A 24,955-nucleotide genomic window follows, 5' to 3' on the forward strand; every position below is an offset into this window, starting at 1 on the left:
CAATAGCACAGGGGCAACGGTGGGTAAATTTTCAGATCTGAATGTTAACAAACATTCAACATCTCTCTGTAATGACGATGGTGTGCTAGAAAACAAAAAGGTGGAGGGCGAGCAAAAGAGGGTATGATGACTTTTTAAACCAAGCATGTGATTTACAAAATAGTAACATGTGGCATGGACAAAAGCTGTGGGAACATTCAAAATGGCAGCACTGCAACATCTGGACTTCTGCAACTTCAACCGTGCACATGGTATCCTGCCAAGCTACAATCCCGAGGGGCTGATGCGCTAAAATGTGGGACACATTAGCATACCTGCACCAACATTCCAAACTTGGACCTCTCCGAAAGTAGACGTATTTTTTCAAATGCTAGCAAAGAAAAATCATTCAATCCCAATCCAGTTTTTCAATCGAGCTCAGGTTAGTTTGCCCAACATGAGTTGAGCAGTCCCCGACTTAAACATTGGCTAAATCAAATGTGTGCATGTGCATTTTGCAAAGTCACATGTGCTGCGGTTCTGCGAAGCACTCCCGGCTTAAGGCAAGCTGTTTTCCTGAAATAAACACACATCACCAGCTGCTTCTGTTGTGGGAACGGACTCACCTGAACTCTATGCAACCCATCTAAAGATGCTCAACGTTGCCAAGCTTATCACAAGGGGGAAACGAGATAGAAATCCCATTCCAGAGGTACAAGCTTGCATGACAAGAAAAGGTCCATCTATCAGTGTAGGGCTTAAGACAGACTTGGCTCAGAAATCAATCATAATGGAGCTCGTGGGAGTCCATCGTGCGCACACAATCCTTCATCTCTATGCCTCGCCTACAGCAACTGCATCTCTCATGGAATGGCACACTTATATATACTTGAGCACAGGGCTTTTTTTCAGCTGGAACGCGGTGGAACAGAGTTCCGGAACATCTTGAAGATGGTCACATGGCTGGTGTCCCCACCCCCTGCTCTCCAGACAGAGGGGAGTTTAGATTGCCTTCCGTGCATGGCCACCAGCCATGTGACCATTTTCTCCAAGGGCAACCCCTCTGAGTTCCCCCACCTCTTTTCCCAGAAAAAAGCCCTGCTTGAGCATCCTCAGCAGCCCAAAGGACACAGCGAACCACATTTCAGAGACCTGAAGAAAGGTTACAAATGATCTGTCAATAGTTAAAGTGCCCAACTGATCCTTAAGCCGGTCCACAACAAAGCAGCGGATACAGCAGCTGGGGCTGGACCCAGAGGCAAGGAGAACCTGCTCAGGAATTTCCAAATGGATTGCCCATCTGTCATGTCCATTCTTTCATTTTTCCAAAAGTCAAGAAGCCTCATAAAGGCCTCAACTTGATCACAAGTTGCACTGTAGGATGTCACGTTGGGCAAGCAACACGATGCATTTTACCAGAACAAGCAAACATTCAAAATTCTACAGGTGCAAGTGCAATTCTACATGCACAAGCTGGAGGGCCAAGAACATTTTAAAAAAGCACACAGCTGCTGCATCAGAACCAGTGACTAAAGGGACCCTCCACATCCAGAGGCAGTCAACCTCTGACTGAGCACTGCCAAGAGGCAATGTCAGAGGAAGGCTTCGGCCTCTGTGCCCTGTTGTGGGCCCTCCAGAGTAACTGGTTGGCCACTGTGTGAGACAGGATGTTGGACAAGAAGGATCACTGCTGTGGCCCAGCAGGGTTCTTCAAATATTCTTAACAGAGGTCCATCAAGTCCTGTCTCTCATGGTGGTTAACCGAACGCTCCTGAAATGGCTTCATGTAGATGCACAGAGGCAAAAGACTCCCCTTTCTGTTGACCCCCAGCAACTGATATTCCAAGGTATGCTGCCCCTGAACATGGAGGTTTCATTTAGTCAGCATGGCTAATAGCTTTTGATCGGCCATGAATTTAACTAATGACATCTAATGGAGTGGTGTAAAGGATTTGAAGCAGAAAGGTTAAAATATGCCACATTCTACCTAACGTCATTCTGCTGCACCAGCCATATTTCTAACTACTAGACCTCTGTACTCCTCCTCGAAGAAGGGGCAGGGAGTTTGTTTGACACCACAAGACGGGTTTATACACACAGGGGAAGAGAGGAGGAAGAGAATGGATTGTACCCACTTCAGGGCTGCAGGCTGAGGATCACATTTTGGAATGCTTCCCCACAAATAGAAAAATCGAGCCAAGAAAGAGGGGAGAACTTTTCTCCTGTCTGTGGCTGTTTTCTATCTGCACGGAGTCTTTAATGGGAAATGAAATCCTGCCCCTTCTGGGGTTTTCATGGCAAGAGACTAACAGAGGTGGTTTGCCATTGCCTGCCTCTGCAACCCTGGTCTTCATTGGAGGTCTCCCATCCAATTACGAACCAAGGCCGACCTTGCTTAGCTTCTGAGGTCTGGCGAGATCATGCTCTCCTAGACTATCCAGGTCAGGGAGGAGCATCTAAAAACATGCACTGCTGTGAAAAGCAGGATGCTGGACTCGATGGACCAGTGGACTGCTACAGCTGTGCTCTTCTTGCGTTCTTATGAGGTGAACCCCTACTCTTCTAAGCTGGGGAACTGGGGGGGATGCTCTCCCCCATAACACATTGCAACACACAGGAAGTAGCCCCCCAAAAAAAATCTGCACTGCTTTATTGTATCTCCAAAGTCGGCTCATGTCGAGCTCATGGGAAAGGGCAGGACTCATGCTATCCTGCCTTCCAAGACACTGGAAAGTAATAATACTTCTCACTATTTCCTAAGCATTTCTCAAGTCAGCAAGCGGCATCAAGGAGAGTCCCTATCCTAGCCATGAGTTTAAAAAGGGGTTCTGCTCTCTTTTTCCTTCTGTTGACTTGCAGGGTTATCCTGAACAGATGTACACCCTTCTAAGGCCACTGAAGTCACTGGGCTTAGAAGTGCATAATCCTGTTTAGGATTGCGCTATCACTTGGAAAGTACCAAAGTTTCTTCCTTCTTTCCGAGCAGCTGAAGTCAGCAGAGAATGAGGAACTCACACACTTCTCTAGGCAATGGAGAGGACAAGAAAATTTCCTCCAATATTCTGTTTCTTGCCAAACAAAGAAGACAGGTTCAGCACAACTGTGGACCCTTGTGGTTAATCTCTCCGTTTTTTATTCTGCCCTTCTCCCAATGAGCAAGGGGAGGGTTGCATATGATTCCCCAACTCCTTCATGTTATCCTCACAACTTAGGCTGAAGGTGGAGGACCCATGGTTACCCAGCAAGCACAGCAAAGATTCGAACCCTGGTCCTAGACTGACACTAAGCACAATGCAGGGCAAGCTACCTTGCACAGAAAATGAAAGGCACCATTTTAGTTGAAGGGAGAACTCGTCATGCCCAGAACTCAGTAGCGACGAAGCGAGTGAACAGAGGGCTGGAACCATCTGGTATTTACTTCTCTGCTGATCAGGAGAAATTTTTCCCCCTTCAAGAACAGATGTATCTTTGATGAAGGAATACTTGACACACTCCTACTTGGTTATCAGACACAATGAACTGTTTGAGAAAGCCGACAAAATCTCCCGGATTGCGGTTTCTCGTTTAACTCCAACCACATTTCTGTCATGTTCCTCTCTGTCTGGGCCAGAGAGGAAGTTTCCAGTACGGTCTAAATGACAGGGAAGAGAAAGGTTCAGCAGCGGGGGACGCCTCAGCAGGTAGAAAAAGGCATATGAGGACGTGCGTCGCTTCTGATTTAGCAGCTTGCCACAGGCCTTCTGCTTCCTCATCACTAATTCAAGACACCTTCAATTTGTGAAAAAAGGGCCTCGTAAGAAGACCCTTGATAACTCAAGTCACCTTGAGCCTGAAGAAGAGGCATCGCTTTTACCACATACAATGCTCCTACGTCGGAAAACTCGGGCCTGCTGGGAATTAAGGGAGGAGGCCTCACAAGCTAATTTGTTCTTTGCAAATGAGACACAAGCAGCAGATGGAACAAAACAAAATCCTATCAAAACAGTCTTTTAGGCCTATGACCAAAGATGACACAAGCAAAACCTTGATTCATTTGTATCCTTTGGGAAATGAAATTTTGACTGGTTTTAATGACATGAGCCACTCAGAGCCCCATTGACTGAAAGAAAAGCAGGATATAAATATTTTAAATAAATGCAATAAAATTAAATAAATTTAATGGATTGTATCTGGGAATTTCCTGAGATCCTCTTAATAGACACCGAAAGGCAATTCGTTCCTTTCTGCATAAGACTGGGATCCTTCACCTGCCACTACTCACCTGGCTGGCAGTGGGGGGCAGAGGTGTGGGGGCAGGCTGCAGGTAGGCCACGGGGCATGACAGGCCCCAATGACACTTTGGTACGACCTGGAACAGAAAGAGTCTCACCAAGGCCAACTCTTTAGTAACCAGCCCCAAACATAGCAAAAACATGATGTTTTGGGGCCGATTCCTGCACTAGAAGAAGACTGGCACCCCACACCACCAGGACACCCCCCCTTCCCCCAGTTTTAAGGTCAGGGGAACTGGCACCTCTGGTAAAATGGAACATTTGCCACAATTGTGCAAGCAGTAGTAAAAAGTCAAAAGGAGATATTACGTTCCACAACCTAATGCAACCGCACATTTCATTTTCTTACGGTTTTTTTTTTAAGTTGACAAGCCTAATTAGCAAAATCGTCAGGATATACACTCCACAGCTTTTTCCCTTTCAAAAATCCTATATGGAGTTGCTGGTAATGCCTTGGTTCAACCAACCAACCAACCAAGGCATCCTCTCCCTAAATGCTCAGGGAGGTACAGAAAAGGGGAGGGGGAGAGACCTGTCATTTGGGGATGGGCTTTGGAACAGCAAAGCTTGGTTAAAATCCCTCTCAAGCCCTGTACACATGGCCACTCTGAGTGTTCAGTCAATGCGCTGTCGGAAATGTGGGGGTGAGCATGGCGACCCCGCCCTTCTACCACTAGCTGATCACCAGCTTGTAAGCATGGGGCTTTCATGCAGAGGAAGCATGCTCCCTCCCCACAATCAGAAACACTCACACTACCATCAGAGAGGTGAAACATATGCACATCCGATTTCCTGCTCGTACACTAGCAACCATGTGATGACACAGGGCCAGCATGCTCGTCTAGGTTTGCCAGCTCCAAGTAGGGAAGTTCCTTCAGATTTGGAGGGGGGAGCCTGGGGAGGGTGAGGTTTGGGGAGGGGAGTGTCCTCGGCGGAGTATAATGCCATAGAGTGCACCTTCCAAGGCAGCAATTTTATCCAGGGGAACTGATCTGTGTTGCCTGGAGAAGAGTTGTAATTCCGGGAGATCTCCTGCCACCACCTGGAGGTTGGCAACCCTACCTCATCCCCCTCCCGCATACTGGCTGAACAGAGGGGTTTGGTCCAGAGAGCTTTTCTGATTCCCTCGTTCCTAGTGCCAGGTATAAAGTGAAAGGTCTTTCATTTCTCATGAAGCGTTAGAGAAGAAACAACAGGGCAGTTTCCTACCAGGTTCATCCTTCCCCAAAAACCGGCTTGCAGAGCAAGAAGATCTCCCCTCCTTCACACTCCGTCCAAGTCCCCAGTTTATGCAAGAAGCTCTTGGAGAGAAGCAGAGCTGCCCTTCCCTCAGTGCTGAGCTTTTGCAGAAGGCAGATGAAACAAGAGCCTCTTTCACTGCTCCAGTCTTCTGCAAAACCCCAGCGTGAGTTGGAAGAGAGCTCAGTTCCCTGCAACTCAGGCTGAGCGACGATGGGAAGGGGGATTTTTCTGCAGGGGTTCTGGGGGAAGGGGATTGTGGTATCCCATACAGAGTCCAAAGGAAAAAATTGTTCTCGTGCATCGAACTCTCGCCCACTACAGTGTTCAAAAATTGTATTACCTTATTAGGGAAAACTATAGAATACTTCTCCCCTTAACAAGAAGATGAGGAAACTGCAGAAGGGAACAAAATGAAAGATACGTTATACCCAGGGAAGAAGGTTGGAAGCATCTTTACATCGTCCCCAAAACAGGGGGCATGGAGGCTACTGAATTTCACAGTCCTAACATTTCATCTCGAAAATTCCCATTTTGTTTTGTTTTCTTCCTCATGCATGAATCAAACTTGAGTTTTTTTCCATGCTGTTTTCTGGATCCTCACACTCAATTTTCCTCATTGAATGTGCACATTTTTCATCGTTATTCATGTGTCACTTGTATATAAATGGCATATTGTTTTACGCTATCTAAGCAAATGAATTGAAAGCACCATCAACTAAAATGAACGCCACAAAAAAAGTATCGTAACGACAACATACAAAAACAGAAAAGGGTCTGTTCATACATCCCTAACAGAAAGTGCTTCCATATAACAAGTGAATTTCCACAAATACAAAATCAGTTTCAGTAATCATCGCTGACTCCGTTTAAACATTGCACAAAGCCACGGTTTAATTACACTATGGTTACTGTGATTTAATGCAGGTCACTCAGCTAACCACGGTTAGTTACAGTCTATCAAACCAGGACATGAAATGGGGATTTATTACCCAGATTTAGTCTTAATTATGGTTTCGCGTGATGTTAGAATGTAGACAATGAGGCTAAATCCAACTTTGTTCTCTGGCAATACCCAGACAGGCAATGGAGAGAAGAAAATGAAATCAATATTTTTAAAGGCAAATCAGGATTTGAATGTGATGTAGTAGTTAGTGTCAGACTAGAATCTGGGAGACCCAGGTTCAAATCTGCACTCTGCTATAGAACCTTGCTAGGTGACCTTAGGCCATTCACATACTCTCGCCCTAACCTACCTCACAGGGTTGTCGCAAGGATAAAATGGAGGAGGGAAGACCATCACTGTAAGTGGCTTTGGGTCTCAACTCTGGAGAAAAGCAAGTTATAAATATCTAAATAAATAACTGGTCTGTGAGCTGAATCTTAGTTTCACAAATTAAACATAGTTAAAATAAACTATGGCTTTATGTCTGAACTGAGTCCCTATCTATTTTTCACCCAGAATATTTCAGCTAAAAAATAAAAAGCAACGTTTTGTACGACAAGAATGAAATATCAATTTGAAAAAGAGAAGGGAGGGGGAAACCTCAGTTTAGATCCAGTAAATGTTAAGGGTGCGTGAAATTTTTTACAATTAAACCACTGTAAAATAAAAATGCATAATGAAGCTTTAAAAGAAATCATCTAAACAACTACAAACAATGAGGAAAGGATTTACGGAGCGAGCTTAGAAAGTGTTGGTAGCTGACAAATGGGTCCACAACCGAGTTTGGATCCTGCACCAGCATTACCAGAAATTCAGCTGGGCTACGCTTGTTTGAGGCAAACTCTAATTTGATGGGTTTAATTAAATTTTCTCCTAGCGCCATTAAGGAGATAACCAGTCACAGGGAATTTGCCCCAAGGGGACAAACCGGTGGCTGCACCAACCAAGGGCAGCTGGGTTGCAAATCAGTGACCTTTCCGGTTAAATTTACCGAAGGCCCTTCTGACAGCAAGCATTAAACTCCATAATGGGCAATTGGTGAATTTAAAAGGCTGCACAAACTGTGCCTCCTGGGCAAAGATCTGAGAAATGACAACACACACCTCCTGCTGAGTGTACTGAATAGAGTTCCCTCTAGCCCAACTTAGCGTAAATGATGCTGCATATCAAGCTGGCTTATCATTGATGGTGGGTAATGGTTCAGTGTCATAGGTCTGCAGAATCTTGCTAATATCTGTCTACATTTTCTTGTTTACAAAACCAAGACAATCCCAACATTCGAACACAGCTTCCTGAGACAGTCTCTCTCTACATGAGACATATGACACATGAAGAACACGTGTCGGGAGATGCAAAGTTAGCCAGAAAGGGTACTTTAAAAAGACAGAGCCGACGGCAGGGCAAAGGCTTTGCTATACACTGGAGCTGTGTGAGGGGGCTGTGAAATGCCAGAAGGGAAACTTCAGCCCATTAGAACCTCTCCAGGTCCAAGCCCAGCTCTGGAAGGCAGCTCCAGCCCATTTCCATTTCTTGCTGCCCTCTGGTTGTGATACCACACAGTTTTAGACTGGAGAGGTGAAATTGACAGAGCCCTAGGGGAGGCAAAGATGAAATTAACAAAACCTTTGAGGAGCAATCTCAGCAGCTGTCTTTTTAAATTACGCTTCTTGGCTAATATTGCATTTCCCTACACTTGATGAACACGCGCCAAGACATCTCGTGGAGAAAGACTCACAGAAAAGGTGGGCTCAAGCTATGCAAATAAAGAGGAGGGGGTATGCAGACAGAGGTGCCTTGGCACCCAACAGCCTCCAACAAATTCTACAGAACAAAGTATATACAAGGAAGAAATACACTGTATGGAAATGTTCCACTGTACAGAAATACACTGTGGTGTTCAGTGAACCATGTCGCTGATGTTCGGCATGTCGCCCATCAATAAGACATGAAACCTATACGCAACAATGTTCCTCCCCCACCCCTATAACCATGCCCTATAAAATGATTGAGGTTTACTGGGGTGGAGCAACAGGTTCCCAACATATCATCCAACACAAATTCAGTAACTGGGTTAGAGAGGGTGGCCAAGAAACACTGCCTGTTTCTCCGTCCCATATGCAGGTTGGAAGAAGGGCGGCAGCATTTCTCATCAACTCCCAAGTACTTAAAGTAGGGAACTTTGCCAAACCTGGACTTACTTCTGGAATTTTTACACAGAGCAAGAGGTGGCACCACAAAATGGCAACCATGGCACAAGAGGGACAAATTGCAAAACAGCTGTCATTGGGGGAAAATGATGCCAGGTTCCAAGCCAAGCCCCCTCCTATGAAGGCAGCGACTGTTTCTCAATCAACACTCCCTGAAAACACAAGGCTGATACCCTACTAAGCTATTCCAAAACACCTCTCCCTCCAGGGATGTGGAGGAAAGCCAAGATAGAGCCTTTGTTTTGAGAACGAGGTGATTAGGAGAAAAAGCAGGCACACTCGTGGCTGCCATACTGCCCACGGACACCACACTGTGGATTAATAAGTGTAGAAGCTATATTCAGATAGAGGAAAAAGAGGGATAGAGAAGGTTCAGAGAAGCAGACCAGCCTTCCTTTCCACTTCTGCATGAGGCAATCACCTCAATGATGGATGACGCCAATCCAAATTAACACACGTCTGCCGTATATCCATATTTTATTAGATGATTAGCAACCAAGCATGACCTCATGGCTTGGCTGCCCCAGAAATGTCTGGCGTTGCTTGCAAAAAGGCGTGAGGATGTTGGAAGCTTCATCAAAGTCAGGCTGGCTGCTGGAGAGAGATTATTCTACCTGCTTTGGCAGAAGCGATCATTCTGCCGAGAATCGGGGAAATTACTGGTTGTGGAAACCAAGGTGTTTCCTGGAATACCACAGAAGCTGAAGAAGACCAACAGAAACTCAAGTGGAATAACAAGACTCAAGGCCAATAGCAGATTAAAAACCAACAAGATTTCGTGCAATATAAGAGATCAGGGATCTCCATTCCCATGTGCATCTGTTGAAGGGAGCTTCGACTCTTGAAAGCTCATACCCTGGAAATCTTGTTGGTCCTTAAAGTGCTATTGGACTTGAAGCTTGGTCTGTCTACTTGAAGCTATCTAGTGGAATAATTAAGAGTGTCCGTCTAAAAACGGGAAGAAGAGTGCCCTCAAGTCATAGCTGGCTTATGGCGACTCCTTCTGAGGTTTTCATGGCAAAAGACTAACAGAGGTGGTTTCCCATTGCCTGCCTCTGCAATCCTGGTCTTCTTTGGACGTCTCCCATCCAACTACTAACCAAGCCCAATCCTGCTTAGCTTCTGAGATCTGACGAGATCAGGATCACATGCGCTATCCAGGGCAATCCAGGTGCACAACCTCAGTCAACCACAAAGTTCACTTGATAATCTTGGACCAGCCAATCTCTCTCAGCTTAATTTATCTCACAAGGTCATTGCAAGCATGAAATGGTGCGGGTGGGGAGACTATATATGCCACTTTGAACTTCCTAATGGGAAACTAATGTAAAAGAAAATTTTAAAAACCCAACTGTTGAGGAAGATGCATCTTAACTTCTGAAATATGTCATAATTTTAAAGGATTTGGCCAACACAGGACTTGTAAACCCAGCTAAAAGCAGATGACAACTGAACACTAAAAAACCCAAGATGTTAAGAAGAAACAATCTGGTAGAAAGCATGGAGGAAAAAAGAGTTCATCTGCAACCTAAATGATGTTAATGCAAAACACACCAGATGAACATGACCAGGGAAGGCACTCCACAAGAAAAGTGCCACAGCTGAGGAGGCCCTCTCTCTGGCAACAATCCACTTAATTCCTGAAGATGGAGCCACCAGAGAGAAGGCACAAACAGTGAATGACAGGCAGGTTCAGTCAGGAATAGGTAGTCCTTGAAACAGTTTGAGTGCACACACTGAAATCTCCCTCCTCCGTGTCAACAACCCCTTACACATTTCACACCTCATATCTGAGGAGATCATATGTCATATATCTGAGGAAAAAATAACGGGTCGGATCCAGTAGTCTGTCAGTGGAAGGCACCAACGGTTGTGGATCTTTCCTGCCTTCCCTTTCCCCAGGAAAAGCTGTCTTCGGAAGCAGCAGAACCTACATGAACTAACAGCCACATGGGTCAGGAGTCTGAAGTGTGGAGGGGAAGGGGTGTGCGAAATCACCACGAAGATTTCATCATCTTCCCCCTTCTCAGCACAGCCCTCTGATCTGAATGGCTATTTCTCCACATAGGTCCAACGGCCCCAGGGAATATGAGTGCCTCCATATTCAGAGGCAGTAAACTCTGTGCTAAACGGCAACATCAGGGAAGACTCTGAGCCACACCTGGTAGACCTCCTGGGCAACTGGTTGACTACTGTGTGAAACGGGCTGCCGGACTAAATGGACCACAGCAGGGTTCTTCTTCCATTCTTAAGAACTGAGGGTGGGATGGGGAAGGAGTGCAGGATCCAACCTTTGCATGTTGAATTTTCATTGACCAATGCATGCTGAAAGACAGGGTTTTTTTTGGATGTAGGACAAAAAGCTAATAGATTCAGAAAAACAAAAACAAAATAAAAGTAGCCCCTTCATTTTATTTATTTATTTTTATTTATTTACGTCATTTATAGTCTGCTTTTCTCACTGAGACTCAAGGCGGATTACACAGTATGAGGTTAATACAATCAGTATCAAGTACATTTCAATTCAATACCATAAGGCAAACAGATACAGGTTTAAAGACATAGCATTAGCAAGGATCCAAGACATAGTAGAGATACTGAAGCAAAACATAATCAATTCTAGGACTTACATTAGACAGCATGGAGCGATGGTTGTACATAGGAGTACATATTTAAAGCAGCAGATAATATATGAGGTAAAAATGGTGATGAAGTCTATGATCCCCAACTTGTTAGTGAAGCACCTGAGACCCCATCCCTACAATACAGCCCTCCCATTTGAGTAAAAGGCCTTTTTGAACAGTTTGGTTTTGCATCATTTACGGAAAGTCAGGAGAGTGGGGTCTCTTCTGACTTCTTCAGGCAGGTCATTCCACAGGATAGGGGCCACCACAGAGAAAGCCCGTGTACGGGCTGCTGCTGATTTCAGCTGTGTGCAGCCTGGTACCTGCAGGAGACTCTGTTCAGATGAGCGAAGCTGCCGCGGAGGAACTTAAGGAGGGAGGCAGTCCCATAGGTATACCGGACAAAAGCTGTGAAGAACTTTGTATGTAATAACTAATACTTTGAACCGAGCACGGTAAACGATGGGTAGCCAGTGGAGTGACTGTAGGATGGGAGTTTTGCTGACACATTCCTCAAAAGAATGTTTAGAAGGAAGAAAGGAGGAGGCTGCAAAAGCATACAGACAGCAATTGAACATGAGACACTCAGGAAGCAGTACAGCTAATGTGATGTTTTACTCTAAATGGCAGAACCATGCTGAAAAACCACAGATAAAAGTAGGGGGCTCTACAATCTTGGGCAACTCTCCAGGTATGTAGAGGAAAACACAATTTGTAAATGAACTGAAAGGGGAAATAATCCCACACTAACCAATGACGACTGAGTATGTTCCACGAACAGCAAACGCTGAAAGCAGATAAGAATGCATCGAAGGGGGACAAAAAGATGGAAAATTAGTAAGCTTACCAAGGTAGAACCTGGAAGTGATAATGGGTAGCTCTAGTAATCGCTGGAAACTCTATGGTATAGAGATTCCAAGATTCCTAGAGTCACCCATTATCACTTCTGGGTTGAACCCTGAAGCGACATAGTGACATTGGTGACATCACTAACATCACGTCTCACCCCCTCATACCCTGCCCCCTTCAATCCTTGCGCTAGCCAGGAAACACTAAAAATTAGCCTCTTCAAGCCCCAAAAGCTTATAGAAGACTTGAGGAAGGAAAGGATTTATGGGATAATTTCCAAATGGTTCTCCCCTTTCCACATGTCCTCATGGACCCCATCTTGTTGACAAGTAGAAAATGAATGCACACAACCTACCCGCCCTCTATCCCAAGCTTTTGAACAGAAGCGCCATTTTTGCTGTCCCAGGGAGGCTTCCTTGAGACTCTGTAGGGCCAAATTTGGACAGGTAGGTTGCAGAGGCCTCTTTGACAAGGATATTTAGCAAGGGATTACTTCATGTGGGGAGGGGGTGTTGCTTTCCCTAGTTCCATTTTGAAGCCTGCAGGATTATTTTAATTCTAACAACCATTTAAGGAGAAAAGGCCTGGAAAGCTGCTTACAAAAAGTAATGCGTTTGGAAATTACAAGAACACTCCGTTTGTTGGCTGGCAGAGCGACAAGGCTGTTAAAAATAACGTCAGCCCGCTCACAGCTGGACAGAAACAGCCCCATCCACAACGAAGTATGTTTCTTTAAAAAAAAATTAATAATTTTTTATTAGTGAAAAACGGGGGGGGGGGGGGATTAAAACCAAACAGAAGGAAGAAGAAAAAGAAAGCAGAATTGGCTACAAAAACACTGTTAGAAAATCTATACATAACAACGAAGCACGTTTGGCCCACACACTCCACAGCCACTTCTTTTTCTGCCTCCTCAAAGCCCTTCTTTTGGCTGCTTCATAACAGACAACATCCCAGGAACTGCCTTCTGACAAAACATGTTGAAGTTTGGGCAGAGAAGCAAAGCGAGTGTGCATTTTTTTAAAAAGGAAAGCCATTGTTCAGTCACAGAGGATGTATAGAAGACTCGAGTTAAAGTATCTCAAAGAGCAGAGGGCTGGGAAAGATTTTGCTCTAGCCAGCGAGGACAGCCCAACGCTAGATGGGCCAATAAACCTGACTCCATAAGAGCTAAACTACACGAGATGCCAGACCTGTTGGGTTCCCACAAGTTGGCCAGGGAAGTGGAGTCGGGCCCGCCCCCAAGCTCCCAGAAGAAAGCTCGAGCAAAGCAGATTTTTACAAGAGTGTCTCTTGCAAAAATCCACTCCACTCAGGTTTTCCTCCAGGAGCTGGCGAGGGGGTGTATGTCAGAGTAGCAGCAGCAGGGCCAGAAGGACAGGAGGGAAAGAGTCAGTGAGGGGAACCTGAAGAGAGCCGAGTCCGAAGCTTACTGGTGGCTAGCAGCAGCAAAAGACCCTCTTTGGGCTCTCTTCAGGCTGACTCTTTCCCTCCCATCCTTCTGGCCCTGCTGCTGCTCTGGCATGCCCCCCCCACCCCCAAGCTCCCAGAGGAAAACCTGAGCAGAGTGGATTTTTGCAAGAGTATCTCTAGCAAAAATTCACTCCATTCGGGTTTTCCTCCGGGAGCTCGGGGGCGGGCCCAACTACACTTCCCAGATAAACTTGCGGGAACCCGGCACGTGTCAAGCATCTCATATAGTTTAGCTCTAACAGGCAGGTTCATATAAAACAAGACCTACATCAGGGCAGTCAAGCATTTGCTTTGCTTGTGGAAGGTCTCAGGTACAATACCGGGTGGTTAGCTGAAGAGAGCACAAAGAGAGCCTTTTGCTGCTGCTAGCCGCCAGTAAGCTTCGGGCTCGGCTCTCTTCGGGCTCCCCTTGCTGACTCTTTCCCTCCTGTCCTTCTGGCCCTGCTGCTGCTATTCTGACGTGCCCCCCACCTGAGCTCCCAGAGGAAAATCGGAGTGGAGTGGATTTTTGCAAGAGACACTCTTGCAAAAATCCGCTTTGCCCGAGTTTTCTTCCAGGAGCTCAGGGGCAGGCCCAACTACACTTCCTAGGTAAACTTGCAGGAACCCGACACGTGTCAGGCATCTCATGTAGTTTAGCTCTAAGAGGCAGGTTCATACAAAACAAGACCTACGTCACGGCAGTCAAGCATTTGCTTTGCTTGTGGAAGGTCTCAGGTACAATACCGGGTGGTTAGCCCGTGTCGGGAAAGATTTTCTTTTAAAAAATTTTACAATCCTGTACATTGTTCTGAAATTCTGGAAGGTAAAGTAGAATAAAACTGCAGTCAATGCCAGCCCCTGCAAATTGTGCCCAAACTTGTGGCATATGCTCAGTCCTATGTATTATTAGTCACAAGCTGCCAGCAGGGAAGCAAAGAGGTGCTTTGATGGAGAGGGGAGCACATCCCTTAACATGCCCATTGCATTGTGTTCATGCCAAAGCCTTCACAGCCAAATTAAAACTTTGGCCAGGGATGCCAGCCGGGAACAGACTTACTCCGCAAACACCTTCTCCATAACTGGAGTTAGCACAGAACTGCTAGAGAAAGGTGAGAATAGCACTACCCATGGAAGAGCAGGCAATGACTGGTTTTATTTCCCCCTGAAATTGGAAGTCTTGAGATCCAAGATGTGGAGTTTGGGGGGATCCAAGGCCCAGGCTTTGAGAGACCGAGAGAGTATTTGCTCCTACAAACACCACAAAGCAGAAAAGCACAAGACAGATACATTTCTCATCCGTTGTAACGAACAAAAAAGACTGCAGGGTTCTGAAGGGAGGAGAGCATTTAGAGTGGAGTCACTCCACCAAATCTGGAGCATCTCACTGGGACCTGTTGACACAAATTCCCAGACATGTCTGCGAGGCACACCTTTGGCAGCAACCACTCCAGTTACCAGCGGCACAAATCAATGCGATCGCTGCGAGAATCACTAGGGCACATGGCAAGGTTAAGCATGATGCGTGGAAGCAGCTACAGTGAAAAAGATCCTCTTCCCCAAAGGCCAGGTTCGGACAACCCTTGATGGTTAACCCCTTCACTAGCTTACCCTCACCTATTGTGGATGATGAGGAACTCATAGCCACACCGCACCAAATAGGCCATTGCAAGCACAGCGTCCATCGAGCCAATAGCTGTCCTGCAGGAGAGGACCGTTGTTCAGTAGCAGGGTAGTGAGGAAGGGGCTAAGTTCAAACTCCTGGCACCTTTGGTTAGAAGAAACTCTTGAAGCAAGGCTGAGAAACCAACCCCTGCCCAAGAATCTTGGAGAGAAGCTGCCAGCCAGAGCAGGAAATTCCAGTATGCATGGGTCCACAGGAGATGTGTATGAATCCAGCTCTCTGCATGCGTGTCCGACCGTGTGAAAACTGGCCATTTGATTTGCTATCCACCTCGGGAGAAATCGCAAGTGGAGACAAGCCACGTGAATAGGGCCCCCTCCCATTCCACTTTCCCTATTGGACTGCAGTAGAGAATATAACAGGTTATTTCAATTTACTGTATTTCCCTGGAGATACTGAAAAAGGCCAGCCAAATTGGGGACATTTCTGATGGGGGAAACGGCAGATACATGCCTTCTAGCAACTTCTAGGGACCAAACTAAGCGCCCAGGCTTGGATCGTAAGAAATGCATTCAACATCACACTAGAACTTTCCTGCTTCCGACTACAGCTGTCTGTGCCTCCCAGAGTTGGGCTCTTGTGGGTCAGAAAACACCAAATGTCAGGGGGGGGGAGTACAGATCTAGAGAGGGAGGGGAAATGGCCAGAAACCACGCTCCTATCCTCCACAAGAAATGCTACTCCACTGGCAGTATGGCTGTTACCGTGAAGGAATGGCAACTAAGGATCCGACCCTTTGAACTCCAATCACAAAACGCATCCCCACCACCACCAAGTTGCAAGATCATGGAGTTTAAAGCAAAGGCCCCTGAAGCTATGGGTGAAATTCTCACTGGTCTCCACTCTAGGCCTCTGTTGCCCAAAAATCATTTGTACGAACAGCTCTCACTGGCTCAGCAAGGGTCATTCAACCTTCTTGCACGGTTAATCTTCACTAGCAGACAGCTGCCACTGTCCGGATGCGAACAGTGCTGAGTTTGCAGAACCCAAAATTAACTACAGAAGGAAGATGCAAGTCTAGGAGAAAGTGACGTGGACCAGTTATCAACACAAGGTGAGGGTCACTCGGATGGTTCACAGGAGAGTTCTGGCGGCAGGAGTGTGTGATGAATGTTTCTCAGAGCGCTTTGCGCAGAACATGGAAGTGTTTACATGTGTTTCTGACCTTGTGTATCTCAGCCGCAACTCATGTGAAAGAAGTCAGAACAATGGGAAAGGGTTTGGATGCAAGCCACAGAAAAGGTTTTTTGGGGACAAGAGTTAAGTGAAAGAGCACAGTAGCATATAAAGGACAGTGTCCAAGAGGAGTTTCAGCCCATCTATTCAGCCACCTTTTTATCCCACTCTTCCCCTACGGAGGTCAGAGCAGCATATAAAACTCTCTCCTCCCCTCACCTCAAGAAACCCAGCTTCTACTTCCACTGGAAGGAGAACAAGTTCCCCCTGTCGGTTTGGCACTTCTCCGTGCCTACAAATAGTATGTTAACAACCCAAGTGATCTGTTACAGCAGCGGTGCCCAAATTTTTTGGAATTTGGAGACAGGATGCTGAAGACCATCTCAAAATGGCCGCCGTAGGAGGGGGAACCAAATGCAATACCTTCCTCCTTACTTTGCAGAAGAATTACAGGAGAACAAAAAGAAATGAAGAAAAGTTCCCCAGGTGAGGAGAGAATTAAAAAAAAGCATGGAAAGCCCCCAAAGAACTGGGGACTGAAAAGAAATGAAGGAAATTCTGAGGGGATGAATGGAACCATATGCCGACTAAGGAAAACCCGTCTGCTTCCAGTCCTTTCCAGTGCCTGAGGCTGTTATTGCAACCGTAGAAACCAGTTTTTATTTGAATGAAGGCAGCCAGTAACAAGCCCTGCCTTACAATGGCCACACCCACCTTCAGAAAAGATTGGCAAGCACCACCAGAAGCATGGCAGGTCCCCATGTTGGGGAACCCTGTGTTACGGTGTAAGTATAGGTGGGCTCAAAACTAGACAGGGGCTTTTCCCACCATGCCCTTCACCATCAACTTCTGCCTGTGGTGTGGCTTAACAACTGTGGCTGATGTATTATGGAATAGCCTTCCTGAGAACATCAGAAAGGCCCCTTCTTTTGAGGGTATTCTGGTGCCACCATAAAGCACAATTTATTTCTTGTTGTTCCGGAGATATTAGACGAGCATGGATTATGGTGCATCACCAACCATTCATGGACTTTGTGGAGTAGGGCTTTCCCCCTCCTGATGCAGAATCCTCTAAAATTTTGTTTCGGGGGGAAGAGGATAATGGACCCTCAGGAATGGCATAGTGGGAGTCGGCCTTAGGAGAGGAGAATTGGCTCTCCTCTCTGTCAAGCCCACCCGTAATGCCACAGCATACCACATGAAAGCACAGGTCAAAAGTCAAAGCCATGGAGGAAACCTCTCCCCCAACTGACCTCAGCTTGCCAATCTCTGCTGCTCCTCTCAGTAGAGAAAGACGACTGCCTCTAGCTTCCTCTTCATGTAGAGTAGCAGCAGCTCTTTCCAAAAGGCAGGCAAAAAAGGTGCCTCTAGAAGGGTTTGTGACTTGAGCGCAGGTTCCATGACCTACCAAAGGGCCAAAGACCAATGCTGCCGAATTTATGATGGCCTGAGATACGAGATCTTTGGTTCTAACACTGTTTATTTCATTTAGGACCCACAAAGGCTGCCCTCTCCCATTTATCATTTTATGATTAACTCATTGTAATTTACGAATGTTGTGTGAGCCGCCCTGAGCCCATTCGTGGGGAGGGCGGGGTATAAATCAAATCAAATGAATGAATAAATTCCTTTCTGCTCTTATCAATGAGCCCCTAAGCCATTTTTTTAAATCCCTCACCATCAAAACAAGATCTCTAAACCAACTATGGAAACTAACAGGAGGCAACGTCCGCATTAAAATATCCAGAGCAACAGCCAAGCGCGTAAAACAAACCATCCATCAGGGCAGAGGCCTGTTACGACTCCGTCACCCTGGAATGCTTTTTCTGAACAGGAAGGCCTTAAAAAACTAGATATAGGAAGGTGAAGAGCGAAGGGGCCAAATGCCGGGCAGCCAGTTCCACCACTTGTGAAAAATAGCCCGCTATCATGGGAATCAGGGGACAAAATTCCTTCCCCCCAAAAGTGGGGTTTCACAGGCAGTTGTTCATAGGCAAACATCCTCCGGAGAACTTAAAGGGAACAGAGGAGCGGCACACCTCCCACACATCTCACTGAAGCTACCCACATTCCTCAAGGCACGACAGGATCTCACAATGTTTTGAAATCAGGGCGCAAACAATCTATTTTTATTATATTCAGTCGGAAACTTGGTGACCCACTTGGGGCCTTCCGGAGGCACAGGAGATTCCCCAGGTATGCGGAACCATCTCTCTTTGTAAATTTCAATATGAGAGAACAGCCGCGTTGGGGAGAAAAGAGGGGTATAAACGAGGGCAAACCCTCAAACAAACAGCCCAGTGAAATAAGAGCATGCTCAGATCCCTCTAGGAGGGAGGGAATGTTGAGGGCAGCCCAGAAGTCACTGGGAAAGACGAACCCATGAGGGTCTGAACCCATGTGTGCGCTACCACCAGCCCACATACATACCCACAGAGAGAATGAAGCTCTTTGCTCACTCCCTCTTCCCCTCAACCATTAAAAACTGGTCCTTGACCTTTTAGTTTAAAGACTATCATTTTAGTTATTTATTTATACCATAATAGCCCCGACTGCCCCAATCTGGATAGCCCAGGTAAGCCTGATTGCATCAGATCTCAGAAGCTAAGCAAGGTCAGCCTTGGTTAGTAATTGGATGGGAGACCTCCAGCGAAGATGAGCCAAACAATGGCAAGCCACCTCTGTTAGTCTTTGGCCTTGAAAACCCGACCAGGGGTTGCCGTAAGTCAGCTATGACTTGACAGCACTCTCCACCACCAATGGCTCCAACTAGCCCAATCTTATCTGAACTCAGAAGCTAGGTAGGGATAGCCAAGGTCAGTTCTTAGACAAGAGATCACCAAGAAAGACGAGGGCTGCTATGCAGAGGAAAGCAACAGCAAACCACTTCTGTTTGTCTCTCACCCTCAAAAACCCATGTTGACTTCTTCTAGAAGAGGCTGTGCGTGCGTTGCTCATGAAATTGGAGAACACCTGAGCTGAGGAAGAACCATTAACCTACTTCCACCCATTCATGGCCCAGAGATACAAGACAGCCAGCTTATAACGGGAGCAGTCCAGGCCTTGCCAGAAAGGATATTTGCAGAAGATTTATTGGAATGACATTTGCAGCACCCTCTTCAATTTCAGACTGTTGTAAATCTGCACAGGATCCACCATGCGCCTCCCTGACCCCAACGGTGTGCAGAGAATCTCAGTGCCTCAATTTCTCATCGCCCCCATTTTCCAGCCATCACAGAATCTTCTTCGCCAAGGTTTGCTCCTGTCAAGGGAGTTAGCAAACCCATTGGAAAAGAACCAGCCCAGGGCCAAGTCTCTCCCCCCCCTCCCAGAAAGCGGAAAAGGGCTTAGCGGAATAGCATTGAGTACAACTCAGAGAATCAGCTCCACGCCCCTGGCCTCCACCAGGCATTTCTCTGCAGCTGCAACCCACAAAAGCCAACAAGTCAGAGAGCACGGCATATATGTGTATGTGCGTGCGTGTGTTTTCTAAGCACACACACCCCTCCCTCCCACCAGCATGGAAGTCCAGAGAGGATGGGAGGAGGGGGGAAGCCTGTGCAAGCCGCTTCCTCGCCGACCTTCAAATGACATCCAAAAGCCAGCGCTCCCCCCGCCCCAAGAAGCGCAATCCGTAACCAGCAGAGGAGCGCAGACCCGGCTGGCGTCAGAATCCAGGACTAGGCGGAACAATGCACGGAAGGTTGCAACCGCTGCAGAGATTAATGGGGGGGGGTCGTGCATACCCACACACCGGGCCCGGCCTCTTGCATCTGCGAACGCTTGCACGCGAGCAAGCCCTAGAAAAGACGGCAGGATGCAAGAAAACCATGCCAATAATACCTTACGCTTTTTTTTTACACCTAGGAGTAAGCGCCCCCGCTGAAAAGAGAGCGTCTCCCTTCTGAGCAAACACGCTCCAACTCGGGCACCTTAGGAGTAAAGCTTACAGCTCGCGATCCCGCTTAGAAGGAAGGCGGCGCCCTTCCAGAGCCCCGCTGGACTTGCTTCCAAGTAAACCTGCCTGGAAGCAGGGCAGCGATGCGGGGCGGGAGCCAAGGAGCCCGGATCCTGCCCAGCTCCAGGGAAGCCACTTGTTCTCCCGTAACGCAGCCGAGGGAGAGCAGCGGGCAAGGGGGGCGTGGAGGGACGCGCCCCCGGGGAGAGGAGGCCGAAGAAGGCGCGCCGGCCAAGGGGAAAGGAACCGGCCCAGGCCCCGCAGGAGAAAGCAAGCGCCGCTGCCCCGCCGGGGCTGCCGTCGAGGGAGGGAGGGCCGGGAGGCGGCTGGGGCACTTACCCGGGCGGCGCGGCCAGCCAGCAGGAGGAGCAGCAGCGCCAGCAGCCCTGCCCGGCCGCAGGGCGCCGCGGGCACCAGCCGGGGCATCTTGGCGAGCGGGGCGGCCGCGCCTGCGAGAGCCGTCGGGCGTCCGGCGGGCGGAGGCTGCAGCCCTTTCCTTTGTCTCCGCGGCTGCGAGCAGAAACCCGAGAGCGGCGGCGGCGCGCAGCGGTCCGCCGCTGGCGATTGTTCCCGGCCGGGGAGGCTGCGAAGGGCTCGGCCGCGGAGGGAGCGGGAGGCGGCGAGGGCGGGCCAGGGCTGCGCGGGGCTCGCCGGTCCTCCCTCCGGGCCAGGCCAGCCGGCGTCGGGCTGCGGCGCTCAGAGCCGTCTCGCCTGCCCGGGCGCAGGAAACGTGCGCTCGGGAGCCGCTGCCATTCGCTCAATGGCAGCCGAGGAGGAGGGAGGGGAGGCGGCGAGGCTGCCGGGGGCTGCGGCTCCCTCTAGCGTCCGCCGAGCGCTGGCTAGGAGTGGAGGGTCGACACGCGCGCACGTGTGGATGCGCGGATGGTGGGGGAGCGGACGACTTAGGGCGACCCCTGCTGGGCTTTTCCAGGCAAGGGACAGTCAGAGGTGGGTTATGGTTGCCAGCCCCAGGTTGGGAAATTCCTGGATATTTGGGGCTGTGGCCTGCAGAGGGCGGGGTTTGGGGGAGGTGCTAAGCAGCGTATGATGCCGTAGAATCCACTTTCCAAAGCAGCAATTTTCTCCAGAACTGATCTCTAATTCCAGGAGATATCCAGCCACCACCTGGAGATTGGCAACCTTGCCATTTTCTGCCTCGGCATAGGGAGCCTGTCCTTCCATGGAAGTCTCCCATCCAAATGATAACCGAAGCCAGCCCTGGTTAGCTTCCAAGATATGACCAGATCTGGCTTGCCTGGACTATCCAGATCAGGGCACACACGCATGTAGTTTGAGGAGGGCAAGGTACAGGGAGAGGAGGAATAGATATAATGCCATAGAGTCCACCCTCCAAAGTGACCATTTTCTCCCAGGGAACTGATTTCTATACTCAGTTGTGATCAGTTGTAATCTGGAGCCTGGCAACCCTGGTTAGAGTGTCAGGGCCAAGCTACACATGACGAATGACACTTGAACGGCAAGTGAATTGAGTGGAGGGCAAGTGAACAGGGAGAAATACACTTGCCATTCAAGTGTCATTCGTCATGTGTAGCTTGGCCCTCAGTCTAGGATTTGGGAAACCTGGGTTGGAATCCTCCACTCTGCCATGGAAGCTCGCTGGGTGACCTTGAGCCAGTCGCAACCTCTCAGCCTAACCTACCTCATAGGGTTGTTGTGCAGATAAGTGGAAGAGAATGATGTAAGCTGTTTTGGGTCCACATTGCAGAGAAAGGCAAGGCATAAATGTAGTAAATAAAATAAATAAATAATTTTCAAGGGGCCCCAACCTTCTTGAACAGGTGGGCATTCAGGAAATTTTGAGAACAGGTACTGGGTACCACCACCAAATGTCTGGGTGCAATCACAGATTGTTGGGAGGTTCCCCAATGAAGCATAACCACAAAATCTCCCGTCCAATGTCTGTGTGTATTAAAGCTGTTTATATTCTGTCCCTGCTCAGAGTATTTAAAGTGCTCAGTGCATATAATAAATAAGATTCAATACATACAATACATAGGAATAAATACAATCAATAAATAGCTCAATACAAAAGTGCATCCATAAACAACCATCCGCCCTGAGCCTGCCGGCATGGGGAGGGCGGAATATAAATCGTATAAATAAATATCCAATGATTGAAGATCATATACAGCCTATTGGCTTAAAGTAAGTTCTCAGTACATTCCGTGTCAAATTCAGTATGTCTTTCATAGAATTCAATCCAGTTTATGAGTTTCTTGTCCTTGGCAGATTCCGCACACGTTGGATAATGCACTTTCAATGCACTTTATCAATCGTTTGAGGTGGATTTTTTGTTCCGCACACAAAAAAAATCCGTTCCAAATGATCTATAAAGAGAATTGGAAGTGCATTATCCAACGTGTGCGGAATCAGCACTTATAAAGTCACCATCTATGATCCTTCTGAGGCTCCCCCGAGCTCGAGTGCTACATAACATGCTTCAACATTCTGATGTATAATAACTTATCTGTTAAGGGGACACCACTTCTGTGTGGGAAGCCACCCAGTGAAGGCTCTGCCCAACAAACCGCTAGCTGCGTTTGTTTCACTTGTGGAGCTTTTTCAAGGGCGATAATCTACAAGTCAAATAAAGACAGCTCTAATAATAAATGTTCTTTTGTGTCTTATTTCCATTAATTTACAAAAAAAACATTTCTACTCATATAAATGTGGAATTCTTGCATACACCGGACGTACCTGTTATTCTCTAGATGGATGCTATTTCTGTGAAGTCATGGGGCCCTCTCTACCTTATATGCCTTGTTTAGGGAAGAGATGCTTTGGAGAAGAAGCAAGGTGGCACCAGGAAACACATTACTGGGTACCAGGGGTTTTTTTCAGCTGGAAAGCGGTGGAACGGAGTTCCGGAACCTATTGAAAATAGTCACATGGCTGTGGCCCTGTCCCCTGATCTCCAGACAGAGCGGAGTTTAGATTGCCCTCCGCGCCGCATGGAGGGCAATCTAAACTCCCCTCTGTCTGGAGACCAGGGGGTGGGGCCACAGCCATGTGACCATTTTCGCCAAGGGCAATTTAAACTTTTAAAAACTCTCCCCTTGTTCCAGCTGACCCAAAGTGATGTCATTGGTCCTGGGAACGTGTGCCCCCTGTGCTGGCAACCCACTAAGTTCCACCATCTCTTTTTCCTGAAAAAAAGCCCTGCTGGGTACCATAGCACCCATGGGCTATGGGTGCTATGGTACCCATTGGCTATTGGGGGACCGCTGAGATGTATACACACATCTCACATGTATACAGACATTCATATACTGGATTATTAATCTTAGTTTAATAACTGTTGCTTTATTGCTTCAGGAAGCAAGGTAATGCGCCAATCTTCACAGAATGGTTTTGAAAGGAGTCAGCAGATGGCCCCTGAATTAACCTCTTACACGAATGTGGGCAATCGTTCTTCACAACAGTGCAATCCCAGCAAAAGTTATGCCCTTCTAAATCTATTGAAGGCAATGGGTTTAGAATGGGGTGGTTCTGTTTAGGATAACGGTGCCAATGCACTGAGAAAGGTGGTGTGTGTGTGTGTGTGTGTGTGTTTTGGAATGCTAGATCTGAGGATAATTTACAATTTTTACAGCAATCCTATACAAAATCCTACTCAATGGGGTTCACTCCCAGGAAAGTGTTTTTAGAACTGCACTACTTATGTGTGTTTATTTTCCAGGTGACAAATTAGACTAATGCTGTATACCTTGATTTGTTTCTGTTATTCATTTCCTTTGATTGCTTATCCGTTATATGTTGTAAATAAGAAGGCAGGATTTAAAAATCCTACCGAAAGCAATCAAGTGAGATGGCAGCATTAAAACTCAGTAACATGAGTGAGCAGTAAAATCAATGTTCATCAAGAAGGCACCTCTTCTCTGGACCTGCTCTAGACACGCAGCAGAATAAAGTGGCTGGATTCTTTGGTGGCAGATTGGTTTGGAGGAGGAAGGAGCATCAGTTTTTTATTACATTTTAATCTGTGTAAAATTAAAAACTTCCTGCTAGGAGAAAGAATGCCAGCTCAGTTGTGCTGGCTGCTAAGCTGTTTTGCATTATTAATGTTTGCAGGGAGTTTTTCTGCACACAAGGACATCAAAGCACATTATTCCCGCCCACCCCGTTACAGACCGAAGTGGTACAGTCTACCCTCCTTTACAGGCTTTGGAGCCAGCAAGAGAGGGATATCAAAATGAGAGAGTTCCTAACCAAGCAGGAAGAATGTGGTGACAGAGTGGCCTGTATCACTGCAAACAGCAAGCGAGGAATTACAGTTCTTTTGCCCAAGCAAATCCCCACAAGCAGAAAACAAGCACAGCAGGGATGAAAGCCAGATTGGTAATTTTTACTTTGAGAAGCTTGATATTTATTTGAAAGGAAGCTTTTAAAAACAAACACAGAGTATTCCAAAATAGCAGCCCTCCCACTCAGCAGCCTAAAGTGGCATGGCCCATTCTATCCCCTCTGGATTAAAATTAAAATGTAGATGGATAGGATTCCTAGCAAGGAGTCATTAAAGGCAGAGGTATGTTGCCAAAGGAAAGGTTAG

The 24,955-nt window shown here is 47.3% G+C and overlaps 1 protein-coding gene across 1 annotated transcript in view; it reads right to left on the minus strand.

The window, feature by feature from the left end:
* Positions 1–21,107, minus strand: part of SDC3 (syndecan 3) — a 102,399-nt gene extending 81,292 nt beyond the window's left edge. Inside the window, exon 1 of the mRNA XM_054999468.1 lies at positions 20,725–21,107. Within this exon, the coding sequence (XP_054855443.1) occupies positions 20,725–20,811 (87 nt within the window). The 5' untranslated portion in view covers positions 20,812–21,107. The remainder of the gene's footprint in view (positions 1–20,724) is intronic.
* Positions 21,108–24,955: the final 3,848 nt, after the last annotated feature.

The sequence above is a fragment of the Eublepharis macularius genome, chromosome 15, assembly GCF_028583425.1.
Source record: "Eublepharis macularius isolate TG4126 chromosome 15, MPM_Emac_v1.0, whole genome shotgun sequence".
In the NCBI taxonomy this organism is placed as follows: Eukaryota; Metazoa; Chordata; class Lepidosauria; order Squamata; family Eublepharidae; genus Eublepharis; species Eublepharis macularius.